Below are 27,127 nucleotides of genomic sequence, written 5' to 3' on the forward strand. Positions count from 1 at the left end.
GAAAAGAGTTAAGAGTACCTCAGACTGCAAGAAGAACAATCATTCAATACCAAATGATGTAAATCCAGACTGTTCCCTAGGAGCACAAACTATGAATTTAAAACTTAAATAATTTGGACACATAGTGGATAGGCACTAGTCATCAGAAAAGAAAATCTTGATTTTGAAGGCATTTTATATAGGCAAACAGAAGACCAGGTGGTTAGACAATGTCAGTGGTGACACAAGCATGAGCTCAGAAGCAGTTACAAACAGTCCTGGAGAGATGTTGTTCACCAGGTCATGAGAAGTAAATCAACAACAAGAACAGTGCCAATATTGTTGAAAATAGTAATTAATCTAGCCACAAGAAAGTATTCAGAGGTGTGAAGTTGCTATAATTTACATTATAATTATGCAGTGGAAATTATATAATGTTTGTTTATATATTTGGAAAAAAATTACATGGCTGCCTATAATTTGTGTTGTTGTGGAGAACATAGGCAGGCATAGTGGGTGTGTTTGACACCTTGAGATTTTATACATACATATGTATAAAACACATATACACATATACACGTGCACACACAAATCCCTAATCTTACAACATTATAAAATAATGTGGTTTCATTGCAAATAAGCAGAGAGGAAAAAAGTACCCTCCTAATATTTAAAACTATTTCTAATGAGGAGGCTGGATTTGTTTACTGTTATATAATTTCTGAAATCTTGAGTTTTATTTTAAAAATATGAAACTCATTCATGAAACTAAAGAAAAAATGTTTTCTTGAATTAAAGAAACTTCTCTGAAAATGCCCCATTGAGATCCATTTTTCCTTCTTGCCCTGATACTTGGTGCATATAAATTTTGGACCTTGCTTTTCACTGCAAATTATTCATCTCTCTTCCCTTCCATTTTGTTATAATATTTTCTATGGAGTTAGTGTTAAGTCAGATGGTCAGAATTCTGCAAAGAAGCGTCATGTCCTCCAATCATGTTTACTTTTCCTCTGTACCACACATGGTACAATAAGTGAATAAATAAGTACTGTAAGTAAATAAATAATTTCTGACTTCATATAAAGCTTTGGAGTCATGAGATTGTTTGATTTCACCAGATTTTTGCATCAAATTGGTAAATAGAAAGGTGTGAGAAGTAGGTGTGGATGTGTAAGAGAGAGAGAGGGAAAGTATAAATAAGCAGTATATTTATTTGTTGCCTAACGCTAACCCCAATACAATTATAAGTTTATTTTTTGAATGGGCTGTGTACATTCATTAAATCATTTTATCGAGTTACAATATCACAATTTTTGAGAATCCTAGAATCTATTGTTAGAAAAGTAAATTTTGTGTTTGTGTTTGTGTGTATATATCCAAATTATTTTGTAGATAGATAGATAGATAGATAGATAGATAGATAGATAGATACATACATACATACATACATACATACATACATACATACATACATACATACATACATACATACCATAGACAGATATAGGTATACAAAGATATACATAGATATATAGATATCAAATTCAATCTATCCAGAGACAGCATGGTATAGTCGTTGGGGTGCTGGCCTAAGAATGGGGAGACCCAGGTCCTAACCCTCCATTAGTACAAAAGCCACTTTGGCTACTCCCTTTCATCCCTCTTCAGTGCCAGACTTCTTCGCATGATGCAGTCATAACTTTGCTGTAAAAACTGGGTGAGTGCAGTGCAAATCCAAGTGAGTCTGCAACCATGCAAGATAAATGCTAAGGAAACAACAACAGCATATTCTACCCAAAAATCGTTTGAATTCTGAAGTATCTGACTACTTCAGCTTCTTCATTTTCAATTACTTTGTGTATTCTGTGGCCCCACCAGTTCTTGCTTGCAGGCAAGTGGTATTTCTTAGAAGCATTCCAATGCACCATTGTTGCTACATTGTCACACAATTGAGCAGCCGTTAACTAGGCGGCCCATTGTTAACTTCAGCTTCTGCTTTGTATGTACTTGTTTTTATTATAGCTCATATACATAATAATATTATATAGGGATACATTATATTCCTTGAAGTCGGAAGGGTGTTTAGAAAACTCGCCTCTGTGTAGTACATGTGTGCATGAAAGCTGAAAACTTTGCTTCCCTCTACCGAAGAATATCTGAGCAGTATTGTATATGCAAGATTACAAGTATGTATTCTGAAAGATACTGATCTGTGAAGAATTTTTTTTTTAATTTTTCATTCATTTTTCCTCCATAGCAACTGATGATCAGTGTCATATTTACAGCAATACTAAGTATCACCTTCTTTTTTTGCAGCTTCAAAAACTCTCATAAACAGTCTGCTACGGGATCCTTCTCAGATTCCAGATGGACTCTTAGCCAATCAGGTCTATCAGGTATTTATCACAGTCATCCTTTTTTCAATGACAATGCTGTTCTCTGCCTAGCAGGGAAAAAAATTTTAAAACCTCATTTAATTGCTGGCATCATTATTATCTTACATAGAGGTCAGCAGTGCATAAATAGCAATGCGATATTTGTGAAGAGAGCATTTTACTGTCTTATGTATTATTTTTACAGACACACCATTTCTTACAGAATAAAAAGGATGCGAATTTTGTTTTCCATTATTCCTCGCAAAAGGCTTTTGCTTCAAAAGTTTTATTTTTGAAGAAAAAAGTATTTCTTATGATTCTATTAATTATAATAGAAATACACATGCCCATCTTCCTACCACTATTTTTATTTGTCTGTAGTGCATTGTGAATGACTATTGTTATGGACCAGTGGTGGATTGCATCAAACAGTATCCTTTCTCATAAAATTTTAGGTGCAGAGTTGATGAGCTTGGGCTTTGAGGAGGAGATGTGTCTAGCTGTAACCTGACATAAAGTTCTGCTTTTCAAAACACATATCATGTGCCTCTCTTTTACATTCAATCAGCCACAAGGGGATCACTGCAGAACCTGTCTCTTACTTACATTGTTTAACTAATGCCAGATATGCCATATGAAAATTGTCAGTTCAGTAGATATACATTTCCTTTGCTTAGATAAAATTCTCTTGCTGTTGGTCACGTGAAATACACAATCTTGTATTAAATTATTTGTTGTCATAAGTTGCAAATTTTATAAGACGTAATAGCTTCTTTGCATTTCCCACAGAAACTGTGATTCAAAATCTAAGAGCAAGAAAATTTGACTTACCACTGTTTTGTCACAATGAAAAAAGGATAACGCATAAAAATGATCATAAGTGGAATTAAGTGTATTCATAGATGCGTAGGCTATTTGTAATTCTGTTCAAATTAATTACATGCACAACCCTTCTGGAAGGTTGTTCTCCTTTATCTCTCTCATCTACTGAACATTCTAGAAAATCTTGATGTTTAAAGAATGAAAATGTTGTTCCTATGCAACTGGGTTTAAAAGTTAATAGTTAAGCAAATTAGCACAAACCTTGCAACTTATTCTATGAGATAAATAGACAGAATACATTCAAATCATCTACTTTGTATAGTGTTTACAGTTATAAAAATGGAAGGGAATCTTAATCTAAAGACAAAGTAATTAAAACATACGGAATTCACTGACTTTTGCTCAGAATGAATATATTTTGTGCATGTTCTTAAATCAGCTTCATACCAATTTTATTTCTTTTTCATTTTAGTGGGTTGAAGTGATTATATAAGTATATTAATTTAGAATAAACATTAATATCATTTTTCCAAAAAGATACATACTAGTTTATAACAACACATCTCACCATAATTTAGAACCACAGTAAATTAAAGTTAAAACAAAATTTATAACAACCTATGCAAAACCTTGATGAAATAAGCAGATTTATTTTTGCCTGTTCTTTCTTATTTTTTTAAGAAACCTAATTTCTGTCTTCAGTCAATGAATTATTTTTATATTGAATTAATTGTTTGAAACATTTTTATTAGTTTTAATTTCTGTACCAACCTACCAAAATGCAAGTCACTGGGACATCTGCTCATCCAAATTGCTGTATAATATGCACTTTTGGCTCTTCCTAACAGATGGAAAAAACTAGTGCATGTTGCAGGGTAACTGATTTTTTTCACTGCTATCAGTGCTTTTTATGATTCTGTATTACTAAAGGAATTTTTTCTATCCAATATATTGACAGGCTAAGTAGCAATGTGACATCAGATCCACCATCTAATATTTGTCTTCAGTAAACCTCTGCTTTATACCTAGCTCTGTATATTTTGATATTTTCTTAGATAATAAAATAGGAACATGTCTGAAGTCTGCCCATGCTTTGGGAGAAGTAACAAAGTTCAGACAGCTTCAAGGGTACAGGCATAATTAGTCTTATTGCTGTGCCTCCAAGAAAATGAATTATAGCACAATCTTTTTATGCGCTAAAAGCTTCTGTGGTTTTGTCTTGACAATGTATACTAGTAATGCCATGTTTCCCCCAAAATAAGACCCTGTCTTATATTTTTTTGAACCCCGAAATAAGCACTTGGCCTTATTTTCAGGGAGGTCTTAATATTTTGGGGCTCGTGGAGCGAGATGGGGCTCCTCTTGCCATCTTACCTGATTTCCAGCTCTGTCTCCCTAACCCTAACCAGAGGCAATGGCGGGGACCGATTGCGCATGCGCTTAAATATTTATTTAAGCTTATTTTCAGGGAAACACGCTATAGTTAAACATTCAATTCCTTGATGCCATGATAAACCCAGACCTATCAGACTAAACACAAAATAAATACATTTTGATAGATTTAGAACCCTAGTCACTGTATAAACTTCACCACATACTTCATATGTACTGTACATACCAAGTTTCTGGGCAGAGATTCTTTGGGGAATGAAAAATGATTCTGGTAAGCCTATCTTTGTTCCAAACTATAGTTAATAAAGGCAATAAGATGAGATCATTGTCTGCTAAATGTGTATCATAGTACATTGACATAGTAGTGTTTTTACATTGTCATCTATATCATAGATAATTAGATATTGGCTATAAAATTGGGTCAAAGAAGTGGTCCTATGTAGCCTGTAACCTAAAAATAGTTATGGACATGGTTATTGAGAACCATACTTCTGCTAAACCATATTTACTATACGGTATTTATTGTAATATACGCCATAGTTAATTTCAGATCAGATTTCATTGAGCAGTAAGGAAAAAAATAGAAATAATTAATATAAGGTTTTTTAAAAGTGGTTGACCATAAGTTACTAAACATTTAATTATTTCTAACTGTTTATGAAAGATTATTTTAAAATATTTATTGCTGAATTAGTTGTTAATTTTAAGGCATACAAAGTCGTTTAAAACCAATCTAAAGTTAAGGTTTTTAAAGTACAATGTCTTCTAAGGATTGCATATTGATTTTAAATACAACTATCTAATTATATATGCATGGACTAAAGTATGAAGTCAACCTCTTTGAATTGCCAAGAGGCTGTTTTTCAGTAACAGTTTAGATATTTACGGGAAACGAGGCTGCTGAATTGAATGAGCACAGACTGGCTTGTGAAGTTATTTACAAGTTTTGCTCCATGGTCAGGGCCATACATCAATAATAGGTATTACCGCAGACTAAATCTAAGCCTTTTTGTTCACACTGTATTATACACACTGTTTGTAAAATTTATTTTATACTTTTGCTATTAGTCATCTTCCTTATTTGATTCTGTCATTATAGCGTACCTTGACTTGCTACATCAATTTTTCATAGTGCAATATTTCCCATGACTTACAAAAATTCGAACTGTGTGGTTTCTACAAGATAGATAACAATAATAACAACAATAATATGTAATCTAGTTATTTAAATTGTAGAAAAAGTATGTTCATAATTATTGAAAATATATATTTAAAATATAGAAGAATAATAGAGAAAGAAAAATACATCCTCTTTCATCATTAGTAGTAATATATGCTACCTATTATATCTTAATTATAATTTTCATGTCCTGCATGTATATAAATAAATAAATAAATAAATAATTTTATTTCTATACTGCCCTTCTCCCGAAGGCCTCAGGGCGGTGTACAGCCTATTGAAAGCACAAAACAAACATCAATTAAAATTATTTAAAATTATTAAATAATTCGGCTTAATTTAAAACCCCAGAAATTTAAAACACCCAATTTAAAATTATTATGTTGATAGCCCAGCCTGGCAGAACAACAGGGTCTTGAGTGCACAGCGAAATACCCGGAGGTCGGAGATCTTACGCATTTCCGGGGGCAGTTCACTCCACAGGGCTGGGGCTCCCACAGAGAAGGCCCTCCCCCTGGGTGTCGCCAGTTGACATAACTTGGCCGATGGCAGCCTGAGGAGACCCTCTCTGTGAGAGCGAATTGGCCGGTGGGAGGCTATTGGTGGCAGAAGTCGGTCTCGAAGGTACCCGGGTCCTATGCCATGGAGCGCTTTAAAGGTGGTGACCAACACCTTGAATCGCACTTGGAAGACCACTGGGAGCCAGTGCAGCTCGTGCAGGAGGGGTGTCACATGGGCACAACGAGTTGCGCCCATAACCACCCACGCGGCCGCATTCTGGACCAGTTGGAGCCTCCGAGTGCTCTTCAAGGGGAGCCCTATGTAGAGAGCATTACAATAGTCCAGCCGGGAGGTGACGGCGTGAGTGACCGTGCGCAAGGCGTCCCGGTCCAGAAAGGGCTGCAACAGGCGAATCAGGCGAACCTGATAAAAGGCCCCCCTGGCCACAGCCGTCATATGCTCTTCTAAAGACAGCCGTGCGTCCAGGAGGACACCCAGATTGCGAGCCCTCTCTGTGGGGGGCAAAGATTCACCCCCAGTAGTCAGCAATGGCACTTGCTGACTATATCGGGACGCCGGAAGCCACAGCCACTCGGTCTTGGAAGGGTTGAGTCTGAGCCTGTTCCTCCCCATCCAGACCCGCACGGCCTCCAGGCAGCGAGACATCACATCAAGGGCATCGTTGGGGTGGTCGTTGTCATATATTGGGTGGGTGGTCATATATTTTATGGCATTACAAAAATCTCATACAGATTGATTCAATCTCTTGTATCAATGCGTAATAAATAGCTAGAAGACCAGGGAGATCTCTTTTAAGGCGGTAAACATATTTAGAAGTTTGAGATCTTGCTAGGGGTAACTATTTATAAAATGACTACCTTGTTGGATATGAACAGTAATGTAACATCCATTTTCCAAAACTCAAATTTGGCTCACTCTAGAGCAGGGTGGATTTGATTTAAATCGAGTTGATTTAAATCACAATTTAAATCATGATTTAAATCACTAGTAAAAAGGCTTGATTTAAATCAACTCGATTTAAATCATAATTTTTAAAGAGCAACTGTCATCTCTGCTACTCCTTTGACCCACTGTTGACTTACCGATAGTCCCAGTGTTGCAGAATATACAACCTCATGCTACATAACTAAGCTCCATTTCATGCTGAATAAACTAAATTATTTATGTATCTTAAATAGAAAACTATCTTACGTTAGATTTTTACCCCAAAAGTTTTTTATTAAAATAAATTCGATAAAAATCAAAAAAATCCAATTTAAATTAAAAAAATCTGATTTTTTTGATTTTTTTTTAAAAATCATTGATTTTTATCCACCCTGCTCTAGAGGAACCACTAGATCAAACAACCACAAAGTGTTAGCAAAAGGCTATATAACATGCAAACCGTATTTTAACCATATTTTTTGCAGCTCAGATCTAATGCCTCTTACTTTCCCATCCAATATGCTCTTGTTTCAGGAAGCCAGTTGTTGCTCTTTTTTTTCTAGACAAGTAAACATATCAAGTAAAGCACTAGGTTTTAGTGTCTCATTGGTTGATTTAAATAGATCAATAGTGATAGTGGCTGACATCTTTCCTCATAGCAGGCTGGATTTTCAATTTTTGAAAAATATCAATCTACCATAGAAAAACAGAAATCATGAATAGAATAGAATAGAATAGAATAGAATAGAATAGAATAGAATAGAATAGAATAGAATAGAATAGAATAGAATAGAATAGAATAGAATAGAATAGAATAACAGAGTTGGAAGGGACCTTGGAGGTCTTCTAGTCCAACCCCCTGCCCAGGCAGGAAACCCCACTTCAAACAAATTGTTATCCAACATCTTCTTAAAAATTTCCAGTGTTGGAGCATTCACAACTTCTGCAGGCGAGTTGTTCCACTTATTAAATGTTCTAACTGTCAGGAAATTTCTCCTTAGTTCTAAGTTGCTTCTCTCCTTGATTAGTTTCCACCCATTGCTTCTTGTTCTACCCTCAGGTGCTTTGGAGAATAGTTTGACTCCCTCTTCTTTGTGGCAACCCCTGAGATATTGGAACACTGCTGTCATGTGTCCCCTAGTCTTTCTTTTCATTAAACTAGACATACGCAGTTCCTGCAACCGTTCTTCATATGTTTTAGCTTCCAGTCCTCTAATCATCTTTGTTGCTCTTCTCTGCACTCTTTCTAGAGTCTCAACATCTTTTTTACATCATGGCAACCAAAACTGAATGCAATATTCCAAGTGTGGCCTTACCAAGGCATTATAAAGTGGTATTAACCCTTCACGTAATTTTGATTCTATCCCTCTGTTTATGCAGCCCAGAAATCTGTTGGCTTTTTTGGCAGCTGCTGCACACTGCTGGCTCATATCTAAATGGTTGTCCACTAGGACTCCAAGATAAGATCCCTCTCACAGTTACTACTATTGAGCAAGGTACCACATATATGGTACCTATGCATTTTGTTTTTCTTCACTAAATGTAGAACCTTACTTTTTTCACTGTTGAATTTCATTTTATTAGATAGCGCCCAATGTTCAAGTCTGTCAAGATCCTTCTGTATCTTGAGCCTATCTTCTGGAGTGTTGGCTATTCCTGCCAGCTTGGTGTCATCTGCAAATTTGATGAGTTCCCCATCTATCCCCTGTCCAAGTCATTGATGAAAATGTTGAAGAGTACTGGGCCTAAAACAGAGCCTTGGGGTACTCCACTGCATACTTCCTGCATTTATGGAGGGCGTCTCATAGGGACCATAATGTCCCTTGTATGACCATACCTTGTATGTATAGCATTAACTAAATACTGATGAACCTCCAAAGCAATATCTATTTATATGAATTATCCAGATTCCAAGAACAACGTATCAAATGTTTTACTTCATCTCAAAAGTGAGATTCATACCATCACTACTAAATTTACTTTTCTCAGAATTCATTAAATTGTGCAGGAAAACCAACAAGCATAGTTAATGACTCTCTTGAAAATTCTTGAAATTTTCTAGCTTTTTTTCCCAGAAAAAAAATTCTGTCCTCTTTTAAAGCATTAATGCAAGGTACCTTGAAACTAGTTCTGCCAAATAAAGGAAACACAAAGGCAATTATGATGAAATGATTGCAAACAAGTGGGAATTATTATCTTTGAATTCTGAATAAAGATTATTTGTCGTCTTTCATTTCTAACAGTCTAAAAAAGTTTATTTTGTTTACATCTTATCTTATTCTTCTTCAAGAAACTTTTATGAAATGTCTCTTTTACTGTCATGACAATTCCTTGAATTTAAAAATGGGTGTGGAACAAAGACACCATATTATTTTTGAATTTTTTAAAATTAATTCTAGCATTAACTAGTTATATAATATTGACTAGAGATATATCGCTGCTTCATAGTAATTATAAAGACTTACCAGTCTTGCTGAAAATGTATAGAAGATTATCTCATAACAGACCTTAATACTCTGATTCCATCCCCTCCTCCAATATCTTTAATTTTCTTGTTTGTAGACTGACAATTGGTTATTAAAATGCAAAGTTAATTGTTATATTTACAATTAAATATAGTAGAATTGAGTAGGACTCAATTCTAGATCACTATAGTCTACCACAAAGAGCTATGCTATTATAAAGTCAAGTTTTATTTAAAATTGGGGAACATGTTTCTTTAATGGAAAACTATCAGTGCAATTGGATATGAACATGAAGTCTTACTGCAAGAAATGCTTCTGGAGAGAAATATATCATTTTTAGGTAAGCTTTTATATTATAATCTAATACCTAAATGTTGGAAATCTCAGTAATTGTTTCCAAAAAAGTCTCTACAGATATCCTGTATATTAAGTAGTAAAGAGAGACTAAGAAATGATTGATGCAGTGCATGCTATCTTTTATTGATTTAGACCTGAGCAGGAACTCAGTTATCTAATACTTTATACTGCATGTGCACAAGCAAGTAATTAATATTTTATAGAATAAGTAGCTGGGAAAAATGCTTTAATATCAGTTGTTGTATTACTTTTGGTGTCATGAGATATTAGCCATAGTCTAGGTCTTAGGAGACTTAGAAGGAAGTATAAGAAATATTAGCTTTATAATGCTTCATGTATTAAATCTCTACAAGAGGGATTCACTAGTTTCTTTAGAAGTTTATTTCTTTTTTTACAGTATATTAAACCTTCCTGCATTGTATTGTTATTAAATGATAACATATGTAAGGAGAGTATTATAGTTAACACTTCCATGCATTGGTTATTATTACTTAAAGCACCATTTGTCTTAAAGCATGATATGTTTCTCATTCTTCAGAACTGTTGTGTGGAATGATAACATCTCAGTATGAAAAAGTATATTTTAATAATGAAGGCTTTGAAGCAAAAGTTTAAATACAACCAAAACCCAAATAATAGAAAAACTATTTTAAAACAAAAATGCCTAATTATAGCAGCTGTGATCCAATCTGTTTCTTGGATTCTGTAATAACAAGATTAAGAATATTAGGATTAAATGAGAATAACTATGAGGTACTAATAGCAGGACTGAAGGAAAAAGCAGCAGCACATCTCTGCATGATTACTTTATAACAATTATTTTTTTATCATTTATGTAGGAGACATCTATTCCTTAATTGTATTCTTATGATTTTCTAATAAAGACAGAAACCAAGTTTGATTTAAATAAATTTCTTTAGTCAAATTGTTAAGGATAACTTAAACTTATGATACTGTTAGATAAATTATATAGCAAAACACAATTTTGTCAAAAAATAAACATATTCATTCTGAATTCATGAAATTAATGTTATGGGCTTACTAATCACGTGCATTCAGAAATATATCCTTTATTACTTTATTTATTTTACTACAAAGAATGCAAGAAGATATTTTAATGTTGAACTACAATAAAGAAAAGATTAAATCAGTTGACTCATTCCATCCACACCTTAAGCATTCAGGAAAATACATGGTTCTAATTAGTTTGTCCTTAGTGAAATAATGGAAATTAGTAAACCATTTAAATAAGATCAATTCTCCCTCACAAACCACTGGATGAAAGAGATAAACATATTTTAAAGCCTCTGAATGTTTCAGCTAAAGAAACTAGTAGATGACCCAACATCCTTTCAAAATTGATTCCGATAATATACCAAATACATTTTTCAAAACATTTTTTCTTGTATTCCATGATACCCTGAGTCTAAGTAGACTAAGGAGAACAGGCAGATAAAAACTGCGCAGATTCTTTCTCTTCTATATCTTTAGTGATCAGTAAAAAGGTAAGAAATACTTTTGGCCATGGTTCCTATTAAGTAATACTGACAGGAATCTTACCAAATTGAGGAAGAGCCTCAGAAGATAGATGTAGATTCATTGATAAGATGCTGTATACTACAGATCTTTCCATTCACAATAACACTTTGATTTATGCCTATTGAATAAGAGATGTGGGGAGAGAGATTGTGAGGGAATGTACAATTTTGGAAAGTCAGCCTCTTAAAATTCCCTTCTATCAGTGCAGTGCTTGATGTCATACCAAAAACTCTGGGATAACATCTGTATCTATGTTGCATAATAATTTTTCAGTGAAAACTGAAATATTAATTTCTAATGAAAATCTAGATTGAGATAAAGGTATAACATGTCTTCATTGCAGAAACACTAGCAGTTTCTTAAAGGTATTTGCAGGAGCTTCAGTCAAGTAAAATATTTCTTTATTTTGAACATTTTTCAGAAACAAAGTACAATATGACAGGTTGAATTAATGATGTCTATAATGAAGGCATAAAAATGCAGAGATGGCAAAGAAGCATTTTTAGATTCATGTTTCAGGTTTACCAAGAAGGTTCATTTAAACTGACACAGCATTGCATGCATTAGAAGGATATGTATGAGTGCATTAGTAATTCTTGTACCTTTGTTCAAAAGAGAATTAATTATTTTTCCTATCAGCTAATAGAATAATACTATTGTTTATATCATCTATTCTCTCTATAGCTGAAGATCAGTTACGTGCAAAGGGTTATGACAAAACACCAGACTTCATATTAGAAGTGCCAATTGGTAAGTCCATGATGCTTTTTGTTTTTCTAATTGAGTTGTTTATATTAAATGCTAGCAATCTTAGTAGAATTATTCCAGATATGTTTTAATCATAACGTTGAAGATATGCACAGTAGTGAACCAGTTCCATTAAGAATTTACTGTGTTTCCCCCAAAATAAGACCCTGTCTTGTATTTTTTTGAACTCTGAAATAAGCGCTTGGCCTTATTTTCGAGGAGGTCTTATTATTTTGGGGTGTGTGGAGCAAGTCGGGGTTCCTCTTGCCATCTTACCTGATTTCCAGCTCTGTCTCCCTAACCCTAACCAGAGGAAATAGCGGGGACCGGCTGCACATGCATTTAAATATTTTCGGGGAGGACTTATTTTCAGGGGAGCTTATTTTAGCGCATGCACTCAAAAGCCCAATTGGGCTTATTATCCGGGGAGGTCTTATTTTCAGGGAAACGGTATTATGGGAAGTGATCTGTTTGAATGCAATCACTTGTACATAATAAATTAGACCCTTATTCATGAACAAACTGATTGTATATTTTTTCTCTAAAATCTAGATTTCTTTGTTGGAGAAGAAAAATATTTTAAGATTTCACTGTCAAGATAGTCTTTAGCCAAATAGCTGCATTTCCTGCAGAAACAATGTCCAAATGTAGTAATATATTCATTATTTTTATTTATTAATAAAATTTATATAGTTGCTCATCTCACAGAAAGCTACTCTGAGTGGTGCAGAACAATCCAGTAAAACAGTAAAAATATAAAACAGTTATTATCCAAATCAGTATATAATGCTTATTTTAAAAAATTACATTTATCACCATGGTGCTAATGATAGACTGCATAACAGAAACCAAAAAAGTTCCCTTAACAGGTAGTTAGATCAAAGACATCCAGCTGTATTTTACCAAAATGTCTCATGTTTCTCCATGGTGATTCATTGGACCAGACTCTTACATACAGAAGAGAATTCCAAAGCTAATAGAAATGTATGTAGGTACTGACAATCTATAGGATTCTCGCAAGAGTAACCCTAGGCAGTGTACAGATGGTAAGAAAACAGAAAAATAATAAAACAATTTCTGAGTCTCCAGAAACAATAATATAACACAAGCTTGAGGTTGAAAAATCATTCCTCTTCTAGTCAAAAAGACTACAGTATAACTAATCACAGGGTTCTTTTAAGATAGCCCAAATGCCTGCAGAAACATCCAAGTCCAATAGTATCAAAACTGTTTAAACCTCTGAAGGGATGTTGTTCCACAGGGCAGAAGCTGTAGACCGAGAGGGAACGACTGACTCCTAGATCCCATAAGATGGTATGCTAGATGGGATCAGAGCATGCCAACTCAGCTGATTTTGATGGGGCAAACAGAAACAACAGAAGACAAGTGATTTTACAGATAATCTGGCCACATGGGACTTTACAGATGATAAATTGGACCTGTTGCTTACTGAGAGCCAGTATAGTTTGCTGAATAGAGGTGCTACATGGAGATCTTGAAAAATAACGAAAGCTGTCTAGTCCAACTCAGCTTTCTTGCAGGATCTTATTTTCTGCTAGCTTATTTATTACATTTATATATATTTCCTTTAAGAATCTGATGCCAATGTGTATAGTTTTCCCACACTTGTTTTCGTGGAAAAAAAATCTTGTGAGAGTTTAAATCTAGGATTCCCTTGCCATATATTAACACAGTGAATACTACATTATTGTTCCAGTATGATTTTCCAGAAAATGTGTATCATCTTCTAGAATCATCTCTGCAATTTCTAGATTGTCATCTGAGATTTGAGTACATCACAACAGTCTTGCAATGAGGAAAACAGTTGCAGAATAAATACATGCTTAAATAGTTATAAATTAATCAGTGTGATGAAGCAATCAACATTTCATAAAAACAAGTCATAAATGATGTAGTCGTTTTTTGTAGAAAAGAAGCAGTTAGAGAGTACAGCTTCATTACCTAAACTCTAATCATCTTGGCTTTCCACCAAAACAGACTGTACATTTTTTCCTAGTATAAAAATTAATTCTATGCAACTGCAATAGAAAAAACTGCAAAAGAAGGAAGGAAGGAAGGAAGGAAGGAAGGAAGGAAGGAAGGAAGGAAGGAAGGAAGGAAGGAAGGAAGAAAGAAAAAAAAACAGTCTGACAAGTGCTTATTTCAGTATACCTTACTACTTATTTTCTGGCGTTCCCATTCCTTTCTTGTTAGTTATGATGCCAAACACCTTTACAGCAATCATTATACCCTATCCCTTGGCTTTTTGCTCTGAATATCTTTTATGCCTATTTCTAAAGATCCTGTGATTCTTGAGCATCAAACTTAATTTTTCACAGTTCAGCATCTCCTTTCTTATCAGTTGAAGGCTTTTTCAGACTTGGCTACTATAAGGAAATAAATTTGCATAACAGTTCAGGAAAGAAGAAATAACTGTCCAGACCATGACTCTCTTAACTGGAGCAGGAAAAAGAAGCATTCTCTCTTCCCACCTGCTTCACCTGCCTCCCCCCCCCCTTTTTTGTGTCCTGAATATAGCCCAGTTTCTGTACTACCTATTTTCTCCTATTCATTTCTGTCTTTAAATCTACCTGTTTCTCTTTTCCTCTCCTCCAGTCTCTTAGTTCTATAGCAATAGCAATAGCACGTAGACTTATATACTGCTACATAGTGCTTTACAGCCCTCTCTAAGTGGTTTACATAGTATTGCCCCCAACAATCTGGGTCCTCATTTTACCAACCTCGGAAGGATGGAAGGCTGAGTCAACCTTGAGCTGGTAAGGATAGAACTCCTGGAGTGAACAGTGGGTTAGCCTGCACTACTGCATTCTAACCACTGCACCACCACGGCCCCTATGTTCTTCCTTGATATTAATTGCTGCAGCAATTTTAATTGCTGCAGCAATTCATCTCTCGTGTACTTGTCATCTCTCATGTACTTTTCTCTCCAGATTTCCAATCATGGTGTATTTCAAACCCCTTCCTTGGTAAAATATTTCACCATCTTTTACAAGTGAAAATTCATGACATCAGGATTAATTGAATAGAAAATGGAGAATTGCTTAAAAACCTCAAATTACCATGAATAACTTTTTTTTTTCTTTTTAGCTGTAGAAGGTCACATCATTCATTGGATTGAAAGCAAAGCCTCTTTTGGTGATGAATGCAGCCATCAAGCATACTTAAATGACCAGTTTTGGAGTTACTGGAACAGGTATATCTTCATTTTTATGAGCTATAGACAATATAACTTTGGTATTATTGTCAATATTAGTACATTATGCTTATTTGTTTCATCTTTCCAGACAAAAGACAAGCAGGAGATTCATTTTGAAAAGGATTGAAATTATTGTATTTCTATAATTACTGTACTCTGATTAGCACTAGATTATAGAGCCTATATATGGTACAGTGTAACCCAGTTACATTTGAAAACATAAAAGGAATTAGCAGATTTCTAAATGTAAGCTTACAGTTAGATCATGAGGGGTTGCTGGGTTTTTGCGTAATGTTAAGTAAGGCTATTGGCCCTTCTAGCATAGCACTATCTAATGTGAATAGCAGCAGATCTTCAATTTCTCCATTACTGACTCAATCCAAGTGCTGAACTTTGAGATCTTGACAGGTTAGGAGTAGAAAAACTACAGATTGAACATGGAATATGTGCCTTTACCTGGATGGTCTAAACTTTTGATATGTTATTCAGGTTTGATATCTTTACTTCTTATTTTATACATGTACAAAAGGAATGTGCAACACATCAAATTTTGAAGGGGTCATGGGCATGTGATGCATCTGCTAACTCTACCTTAAGGAGCTGTGTCTTTACTAGAACTCAGGTTCTAGTACCCCAAGAATATATACACTTACACCACCCCAGGAATATATACATTTGTAGGAAGCACCAAGAGTTTGCAATAGTACTTTGGAATGGGTGTGGGAACATTGTTGCTGATAAATAGTTTCCTGGAATTGTACAATTGTTGTGTGAGGTAAGAAAAGATTCAACTTCTTCAAAAATACACCAACAGCAAATAGCTTCCCAAATAGCTTCTGCTATAAATCCACAGTTACACAGCTTAATACACAGTATCAGTGCATGATAATGTAATTCGCTGTACTTAAATGTACTTGCAAAGTTGCCATTTTTGATATTCTGTATTAATAAATGAATGCATTTCTGTAATCAAACATCTTACTATGCAGCAACTACACTGTCACTAAAAGCTTACAGTATATAAAGATGTATTCAGTTTGTATATTTCCTATTTGTACATCAATTTAGAGTGTCATAGATTGTATATTTAGTGAGAACCTGAAGATAGTTTGTAATATTTTAAGAATGTACTAACAAATTACTGACACTGATATTAGATAATTCCTCATGAGAGGAACACTTCTATACTCTTTGATTATAAATAACAAACCTTCCATCTACTGAAATCTATTTTTAATCATAAATTAATGTCTTTAATACTTTTGAATGTATACTTTCGGAAAAAAAAGTACTGCAGTACTCTAGTATTCTGAATTGTCAGAATGTGTTCATTTAAAATCCACCCAAGAGTTTTTATAAAAAGATTTCATGAGATATGTGTCAGCGTTCTAAGTAAATCATCCGCCAAAAGCAGAACTCTGAGGCAGGTAGATTCTTCAAAGAACATGTTTATTGGATACATCATATTGGCACAGCCAGGGAAAACCAACTCTAAAAGTTTCCTTGGTTTTAGCCTAATTAAAAGAGCAAATATTTCCCTCCCCAGATGTCACCAGTTCGTGGCAACTATGAGGCAGCAAAAGATGGTTTCAGCCAGGTTCGCTTCAGAGTTAATAGAGATGTCCTAAATATGCATATTCGTAAGAAAGTTATTTAAAGTGTAATTACAACATGCTAATGTTAGAATCCTTTCAATTTCCTTTACTCTTTTGAGTAAAGATGGATTGTTATACAGTATATATAGTTATACAATTTCAGCTTTCAGTGTTGCCTTGCAAACTTCCTTCATACTATAATTACTGTCTAGTAAGTAAGATTAGGATTAGAGCTATATTGTATCTAATAAAATACTATTTTTCTGCATAAGAATAAACATAAAGTCTCATCTTCAATATTGAAGATGAAATTCCTATGCATCATTATATCAGAGACATAAGCACAAATTTATTCAAGAGACTGAGTTAACCTAGTGAATACCTGAGTAATAATGTTATCAGTTGATTTATTAACTGAAGGTTAGATGTTAGAGAAGAAAGACATCCTTTTTATCACAGTGGCTACAACTAGCATTTTGGGGTTTTAAAATATTGGCTTAATAGAAACCATGGGAGTTATATTTGTCAAGTATCTAAGAAAACTATTCATGCATACCCAGTATCCAAAAGCTTCATTGGCAGCCAAAACACAAAGATCTGAAAGGTCATTCTTCTTCCCACAGTGTGATGGTTTGTTGACATATTTTGACATGCTGGCATTGTACTAAAACATTTTGACCTTGCTCCAACACTTAGGGGTTGAGGACTGGTTAACCTAGCCACTGCTTGTGGAAATTCATAAATTCTTCATATTATCTCTGTAACACGCAAATGCCTGTTATAAAATTAGTAACTTTAGAAATTGGGCTGGGATGAATTTAGGATTTGTGTATTATTTCATGAAATCATTGGGGTGGAGGAAAAAATATTGAATCTCCCCAATAGCAAATTAATTGCAATATTCCCAAAGAAAGTTTATAATCCATAACACTTATGGTAGAGGTTCTGTCTATTATCTTCGTGAAAATACAGATTTCTCTTTGTTTAAAATTTCTGTTAGTATTATAGCTTTCTTAAACATTTAATTTAATAGATAATGCATGAAATAAGTTGCACAGTTGTGTGACTACAATCCAGATTATTTGGGGCAGACTGTTCTTTCGAACATGTATGCTAGCAAATTATTTCCTTTTTATATTTCTAAAATAGTGTTTACTGCTTCCATAAAAAATTAAATAATCTGAAATGATATTTGAGTCTTTGAAACCAAATAGCACCATTTACTTCAGTTGTAATAATGTTACAACAAATCAACAATAATTTAATTATGATTACATTGGCCAATGAATAACATTTTCAGGGTTCTTTCTCCAGATTTTTGTTACTGAGCATTTTATTTACTGGCATGCCTGTTTCATGGGAATCATTTATAAGTTCTTTTATTTTCCTGGTTTTTTTAAAAAAAAATAGAATATAATTTTTTACATTGCTTAAATTATTTACCTTTATTTTCTGTTCCTTTAATGTTGTCACATTTATTTTATTTTATTTATTTCATCAAGCACGTATAACGATTGGTGGTTATCCTATAATATTGACAGAACACTTTAGAATCCATATATGTTAGTGCAAGGCATCAGTTTCAATTTCCTTGGTATTTCTCATTCAGATTAGACAAGCATCTAGGCTTATGTACAATAAAAGCTGACAGCATAGATCCTGCTATGCTTACCAAAGGCCTGGTAACAGACAATCCACTGTGTCAAAGAAGACCAACCTCTATAAAATTTTCACTTTCAGCATTTCTTGTAATTTTTAGTTGGCCTTTACATCTGGCATTCTTTTTTTTAACCTTACATAAAAATTGTAGAAACAATTTTTTATTTACTATACTGCAATATATACTATAAAAAGCTATTGCATGGTCATTTATACATATGTATTTCACATTATGGCAACTAGCTGTCATAAGCATACCCATGAGTTATCATTTTTTCCATTTAGAGAATGGGGGCTTGCCTGTCTTTCCTTTTTGGGCTTTATAATTTTTAAACTGGCTCCTGTTGTATTGTCTACCTCAGTTTCAAATTGAAGTTTCACTGCCTTGTGTTACAGTGCCCTTGCTCAGATCTGGGAATAGCAAATATAGCTGAGCCCAGTTTGCCTTCCATATGGCACAATCATCTCACCATTGAGATAGCCTTTAGCAAAATGGGCAGCATACAAGTTTGATAAATAAAGAAATTACTATATAAATACCCAGATGCACAGGACAATTTTACATCACAATATTGGTTTCATCCTGCTACAGCATACAATGTTTCAGGTTCTGTGCAGCAGCAAAGATAGAGGTGAGATATGCAGGTGAGAGGAAGGGAGGCACTCTGCAGTCATAAATGTGGACAGACTGCCAAGTGTCTGAAATTTTGATCACATGGCTGCAGGAACACAGCAATGTATGTAACTTTGAGGACTGCTTTAAACTACCATTAGTGTAGCACTTTCCTAACTTCAAATGGCTGCTGAACAGATGCTTGTTACGTAAGGATGACCTGTAATATGTATGGCAAACGCTAGGTATAGGGGTTTAACTCAAATCCATAAATAATTGGTGATTTTAGAAATAGAATGCACATAAATAGTCCAGGTAACAATTCAGTAAGAACAAAAGAGTGTACTATTTAAAAGCCTGTGATATGATATATATTATTCACAATTTTTAATTTGTTAAATTAATACGGTTAATTGTCCTAAATTAAAATAAAAGTTCACTTGTTCATAAGTGTCGGTAAGCAATAAGCTAATAAAAGGTGTAGCATTTCTAATTAATTTAATTTACACCATAGAGATTAACTGTAAAATTCAGATAGCAATTCCATTACCGTACAGTAGTTATACAGACCTGTATTTGTATCTGCCAAATTTAAGTTAATTAGGAATGTTGATGCTGTTTGTTTTTTCTGTCACAAAGCTCATCTTTAAAAAAAGGCTAGACACTTCCCCTTCCCAACATTTATCATCTAAATAATAGTCTCCCCAAGATGGCAGCCGCATAATAAACTCTTTTCAGTGGAGTGATGGGTAATGAAGCTTGCTTGTGAAGCCAGCGAAAAATGTTGTCTAGTCAAGTGCATGAATATGATAGCTGGAGAATCAGTGGACTTTCTCAGTCATCAATCTTTTTAGAGCTTCTTCTACATCTGAATATTTTGATAGATGATCAAATAATTGAGTTATCTATCTTTCTAACTATAAAGTTGCATAAAAATTATTCTCACATAGTACTGAATATAAACTATATTGCACATCCACTGATTTTTTTTTTTTTAAGTGCTGAAGGAATTTTAAAATATCTCTTCTCCTTTTAAATTAACAAATAGAAATCTGTACAATTAAATGTTTGGAATTTTTTTATAGGAGAATCAAAAACACAGAATCTTGGACTAGATGGAAAACAAAATGAAGATATGACTAGTACATCAGATATTATATAAAGTGTTTGTAAAACGTATTGGTGACTAATGAGCAGTTTTTCAGATTTTATTTCACATCTGGACATTTTTTCCTTGCAAGAACTAAGGAGACCATCAGACCAGGGGTGGGTTCTACTTACCTTTACTACTGGTTCACAATGGGAGCGCATGATAATGACATTGTGGCAGGTGGGCAGGGCCTCCTGCCGGTTTTACTACCAGTTCTATAGAGCTGGACAGAACCGGGAGCAACACACCACTGCATCAGACAGACTAAGTATAAATGATATCTGATCAGGATATAGCCTCAAATATTATTTAACTCAATATCCTTATACATAGCTATTTAAAAGATGAAGATCTGGAGCTCTTGAGACAATGTTTTAATTTCTTTGTTTTCAATCACATCCTTTAAGGTTTAAAGATGGGGATGAGAAGAAAGAGAGTGAATAATTGTTTATTTGCCTAGTTTGCATATACCTGTATTAGTAAGGAAGATTGGTTCAAATTAGAAAAAGTGCTTAAGAATTTAATATAAATTAAACACTTCCAATAAAATTCAACTTAGATATAGCCACCAAAATCTCTGTGACTCAGATTAGTGAGGTTTCAAGTCCCATTAGTTTTCATGAATCTATTCTCAACACAAAAAACAATTGAATTCGGTAGATATCTCCTGTGAGTATATCCAATGGACTTGGATATATTGACAAAAAGGAATTGCTGAGAGGTCATGAAGTTTTTTTTCTTCATGTGCCACCAAATAATTTCTGATGTAATGTTAATGTAGCTTTTGAGCAAGACTACTTTAGTGTATCTGAAAAGCAGCTGCCAATGCAAGGACAAGAGAGGGACTCCAAAACAGATCTTTGGATCAGCTATCAAATATGTAATCCTATAACAAAGACCATCTACCAATAGAATGAAAGCTGCCAGTAGAATGAAACTCACTGATGAACCTGATTCCTACTTTTTGTGAATGCACACATGCACACTAAAGTTCTTATAGAAGGTCAGAAGCTTATCTGAGCTTACCTCAAATATTGAAGGATATTTGAGAGTAGGGATGCAGAAAAGCAGAGAACAAAGGGAGGCATCATTGTATGTTTGAAGGACATTCGTGTAAATTTAAATGCAGAAAAAACCATCTTTGTTATGTATAGTTACTTTGTTTAGATTTGTTATTTAACTGGCTATGTTTAATTTTTTATATATATTATGAACATTTCAATCCACAGATGCATATAAAGCGGATTTGGAATCTTTTGTTCTTTTTGAAGGGGTATAGTAAAACATCTGTGTTCCCTCTGGATTGTTTGGTTAGCATAGAATCATCCATCACCGGTCTTTGATATAGCAACCAAGAAATCATGTGTTTTACAGTATTTTAAATGATAAATATTCTGTTGTCATGAATACTTATAAGGTTCTCTAAATTTATATCAGAATTCTAGTTCTATAACTTCTTGCATGTGTGATATTATTAGTGAAATTAAAAAGGTTATTGAGGATAGATTTAGATAATGACATTAAAAGACTATTGGAAAGAGGCAATATGCCACAGGAATATCTCTGTAGACATTCATAGTTGTATGGTCTGAGTCTGTCTTCACGTTTATTATTTAGGTCAGATGTATTAGTTCATTATAAAACTAATCCTATATAAAATGAGAAGCTTCCTCACAAACATAAAGATTTTCAAACTGACCAGCATTATTGAAGACAATAACACCTTAAATTTGAAGATTGCTTTACTCTGCATTGCATTTGCATTGACTCTCTATTTATCTCAGTATGTATAAGTTTATCAAAATTTATATATACCTTTTTGTAATTACATTTGGAATGACAGATGCTAATAATTTCCTACAATAAGTACTTTTAATTTTGTAAAGATTCAAGATTACACGAATAATGGCATAATCAGTTATTTCTGACATCTGATGGGAATCATGGTTTTTATATTGTTTTCCTACATTACTTTCTTCGGGTATAAATATGCTTTATACATTGTTATTACCATCCTTACTGTTACATTACTCCATTTCCACATAGATTTTTAGAGGGCATGTATTAGATGCTTACTTTTAAAACTTTAAAGAATGCTGATTTGCAATTTTATGTAACTTCTATTTTTAGAAAGAAAAATATACAACCTGTTAGTAAACTTGCACAGTTTTAATTGCAGACCATCATATTACTGTTATCACATTCTTTCTAATGCTCTAATACTCTTGTTTGATATTTATTAATGATTAAAAACAGAACTGAAAATAAAATAATAAAAAAGCGATTCCAAAGTAACATATTTGTTTGAATTCCACAACATTTATGTATTTTTGAGAAGGTTTTTTTGTTTGTGTGTACACCAAGAGTGTCTATGAGTTTTGAGGATCTGAATCTTTACTTGAATAAAGACAATGATGACAGTGAATTTCTGTCCAGAGTTAATCAGCTGCAGAATTTGTAAACTGCACGTATGTCAGAGTTGAAAATGTTAGCACTCTGGTAGAAGCTTGAAAAGGTTAGATCTGATAAAAGCCATCAGCAGTTAAAGAAAGTGATTTATGGGACTGTAATGACACAAAATGCCTCATTTATCACTACTATATGGATAGGTTAAGGTTTCAGTGTCATACTTTTAAAACTTGACCACTTAGAATTGTCAAAATATATCCTTAATTGCCCATCACGCATTATACTTTCAATTTCCTCTCTAGAGTTTTAAAATTTTTATCTCAAACTGCTACTGAGCTTGTCACATGGCTTTGTTTCACTTTATCACAATATAATCTTTTTTGAAAAGTGCACTGCTAATTAAAAAGCAAATCTATTATATATTTTATTATACAAAAATACTTGAATACAACATTAAGTACATTAAAGTTTTTATAATGTAAGACTTGGCAATTCAAATTAAATAAACTACATAATAAGTAAACTTTAGTATTTTTCATTGATTTAATCCTTCAGTTAGTAGAGGTAACTGTTGTATTTAATGCCAAATCATTACTTTATTATACAAATGTCAGTTTTGTAGACTAACTTATTTAAGTTTACAAAAAATCTCCAATACTTTTCCTTTAGCTCTATTTAATTTTCCATTGAAAATTATTCTGCATAACCTCAATTTTCCTGCTTGAATATATTTATAAAAAAATCAGAAGCATTTATTATAACTACTTGATTTTAACTCTTCAAAATGGTTCATATTTGAAAAGGGAATTATGTATGTAATTCTTACTTGTTAGTTAGTTTAAATTAAACTTTGAACCTAATTCAGAGAATATTACTCTCTGAACTGGGATTTCACTAAAGATTAAAATATGTAATTTTCTCTAGATTAATACTATACTAACGCAAACATTAGATAGCTTCCTCTCTGCATTCCTATAAAGTGTGGTATGAAAAAGAACCATGTTTAAATTTTAGAATTTCATTCAAATCTTTCTTTAATGTTGAAATCAGTATCATCGTCTTTTCAGATAAATAGAAAAAGTGAACTTTAAAGTGATAACAAAAATTCTCCACAGATGAATGTTGATATTAGACTATATAGAGTGCACTGATAAATGAGTTTCTCACTACTTTTTAAATCAAGACATACAAAAGAAGACATGCTAAAACACTCTGGTTTAAAAGTGCCCTATGTATGGTGAAAACTAGAGGCAACATGCTTCATTAACACATTCTATTATTTCTTTACAATTTCAAGTATATTATTCTTAATTATATTGTAAAAGTTTTTGCAATAGCACTTGTGCCATTTTTAAAAAGCTGCGTGCTTATGTGAAGGCTTATGAATATGCATAATTGAACTGATTTTTGTACACTAAGAAATGAACAGCGTGTTCATAGTTTGGAGGCAGGCTCTTTTGCTCAGCCTTTCTTGTGAAAGAAAAATTTCACTGCAAGAAGAGGGAAAATTTATTATTTATTATTATTTATTTATTTAATTTGTATACCGCCCTTTTCCAACAGGACTCAGGGCGGTGAACAGCCACGGTAAAACAGAACATATAAAATTTAAAAGCAGTTTAAAAGACATTAAATAATTTTGGCCATCAATTTAAAACAACCCAGTTAAAACCAATTACAAATTAAAACTGCAAGGATGGGATCAAGCCAGTCCGGCTAGATGAAATAGATGTGTTTTCAGGGCTCGACGAAAAGTCCAGAGGTCTGGTATCGTACGTATCTCTGGGGGTAGGTTGTTCCAGAGGGCAGGTGCCGCCACAGAGAAGGCTCTCCCCCTGGGGGTCGCCAGCCGACATTGTCTGGCCGACGGTATCAATTACACTAACCATCTAATTTTGTAATAACCTAATATTAAATTATCTGCCAGTTATATATTTTTCTTAGATAAACCAGCTTCTTAAAAGTACATTTTAAATGAAATATAGTATTTTTTCAGAAAGTTTATAACGTGTAGATACTTGTAGACCTATTATGTAAGGGGAGGAGAACACATCAGATATTTTTGATATAATGTTTTTAGCAGCATTCAGCCAGGGTGAACTTTTTAGCAATAGTAATAGCACTTCAACTTATATACTGCTTTACAGTGCTTTACAGCTCTCAATAAGCGGTTTAACAGAGTCAGCATTTGCCCCCAGTTTGCCCCCAACAATTTGGGTCCCCATTTTACCAACCCCAGAGGGATGGAAGTCTGAGTCAATCTTGAGCCTGGTGAGATTTGAACTGCCAAATTGCAGGCAGCCGGCAGTCAGCAGAAATAGCCTGCAGTACTGCACTCTAACCATTGCGCCACAGATATGTTTAATATCTGTGTGAATGATATATTTGTTATTTGTTCTTTTCTTTTTTTGTGTGCATGCACATTTTTTTATTTTTATTGTCAGATGGTTATTAGCTTGTTTCCTCCTTTTTTCTTTATTTTTTATGTTAACTTTGGAAATAATTTTTTTTTTTAAAGAAAATTACGTTTTCAATGCATGGCTTCTTTTTCCATATATATTATGGCTATTCAAAATTTCATACTCAAAAAATAAAATTGTATAAATATAAGAAGTAGACTGAATTATATCACTTTTTTTAAAAAAAATGCTGCTTATATCTCCTGAATAAAATTAAATGCAGTATTTTCAAAATCCTAAACATCGTTTGCAGTACTTCATGACCAGTTTAAGCAGAAAGAGTGAGCTGTCCAAGGGAATTTGGCTTATTTTTTTTAAAAGAAATATTCCCATTGTTTATCCTCATTTCATTACCTAAACCATCCCAAACATCTTCTGAGGGTTCTACTTGTAATAACTTTATATGCCAGCAATAATTGTCCCATTAAATGGGACAATATGTACTAATGTAAAATCAATATATCCCATACATATTTCACTACACTGATTATAATGTAGCAGAATTCAGGAGTAAAGTGGGAAAAAAAATCAAAAATTCAACATTGAAAAATCAGCTTTGCATTACAAAAGTATCCAAAAGCAAAAAAAATAAAAAGGGACTTGATAAATTACAAGAAAGAAGGTGAAAATAAATTCAATGTATTGAGAGAAAAAAGAAGGTTGCTAAAATGGATAACAACAACATGTACAATGTTATTTTAAAAGCAAGGGATACTATTTTTAAAAAATATTTATTATTTTAGAGAAAACATACTTTTTCATGATATGATCCCACATTATCCTTCAGACCTCCTATGATTCCTAAATCTTTGTTCTGTGTTATAGAGAATAATATGTGCTTCTTAATATTATTATTACACTTTTAAAAGAATCCTCAGCTGGACATAGTACTATTTGAATCATTACAAAGTTTGAGAGAATCTCACTGTCTGTCAATTGAAGATTATATTCCATCTCTGTCTGAAAGTCTGAATGCTTGATGAAGTTTGTGGAACACTTTATATTGTATTAGATAGTCTAATGTTTGTGGAACCGTATATTGTGTTAACTAATTAAGTTCCTGAATATATTTCATTTGGGCCATAATTTTAACATTGCTATTTCTAGAAGACCCTCTTAATTGGTATAATAGACAAATACATACCAAATATTCTGTTTCCTGGATCATTTTAAAGTACCCTAATGGGTACCCTTGTCATGGTCAGATCACTCACTCCTTCGTCTGGACCTTCGAACCGCTACACCCCGCCACAGGGAGGCGGACCCAATTAGATGGGTCCGCCCCAGGCGCCTGATGGATCCTGATAGGTTCCAGACGGAGCTTGGGCCAATTCCTGATGATCTGGCACACGACTCGGCCGAGGACCTGGTAGCTGCCTGGGATCGGGCAGCTGGTGGGGCCTTGGATCGAGTTGTGCCTTTGCGGCCTCTGACCCGGTGTCGATCCCTCGCGGCTCCTTGGTTTACCGAGGAGCTGAGGGAGATGAAACGCCGGAAAAGACGCCTAGAGAGTGGTTGGAGGGCCAGTCGCGCTGAATCTGACCGAACACTGGTAAGGTCGCATATTAAGACCTACCTAGTGGCAATAAAGACGGCAAAGTTTAATTACTTTTCCGCCTCTATTGCGTCATCAGGGAATCATCCGGCCGCCCTGTTCAGGGTAACCCGCTCCCTGCTCCATTCGGGAGCGCGGGAGGATCCCTTGGAAGGCAGGGCGGAGGAT

At 33.9% G+C, this 27,127-nt stretch overlaps 1 protein-coding gene and 1 pseudogene across 1 annotated transcript in view; one reads left to right on the forward strand and one right to left on the reverse strand.

Moving 5' to 3' along the window:
* CDIN1 (CDAN1 interacting nuclease 1) overlaps nucleotides 1–27,127 on the forward strand; it is a 125,631-nt gene that overhangs the window by 59,363 nt on the left and 39,141 nt on the right. The window contains exons 6-10 of the mRNA XM_034417935.3: nucleotides 2,296–2,375; nucleotides 2,736–2,785; nucleotides 9,932–9,999; nucleotides 12,240–12,305; nucleotides 15,411–15,516. Coding sequence (XP_034273826.1) covers nucleotides 2,296–2,375; nucleotides 2,736–2,785; nucleotides 9,932–9,999; nucleotides 12,240–12,305; nucleotides 15,411–15,516 — 370 coding nt within the window. The remainder of the gene's footprint in view (nucleotides 1–2,295; nucleotides 2,376–2,735; nucleotides 2,786–9,931; nucleotides 10,000–12,239; nucleotides 12,306–15,410; nucleotides 15,517–27,127) is intronic.
* LOC117666059 (ATP synthase F(1) complex subunit epsilon, mitochondrial pseudogene) lies at nucleotides 19,020–19,287 on the reverse strand (annotated as a pseudogene).

The sequence above is a fragment of the Pantherophis guttatus genome, chromosome 1, assembly GCF_059756535.1.
Source record: "Pantherophis guttatus breed Tessera chromosome 1, ASM5975653v1, whole genome shotgun sequence".
Classification (NCBI taxonomy): domain Eukaryota; kingdom Metazoa; phylum Chordata; class Lepidosauria; order Squamata; family Colubridae; genus Pantherophis; species Pantherophis guttatus.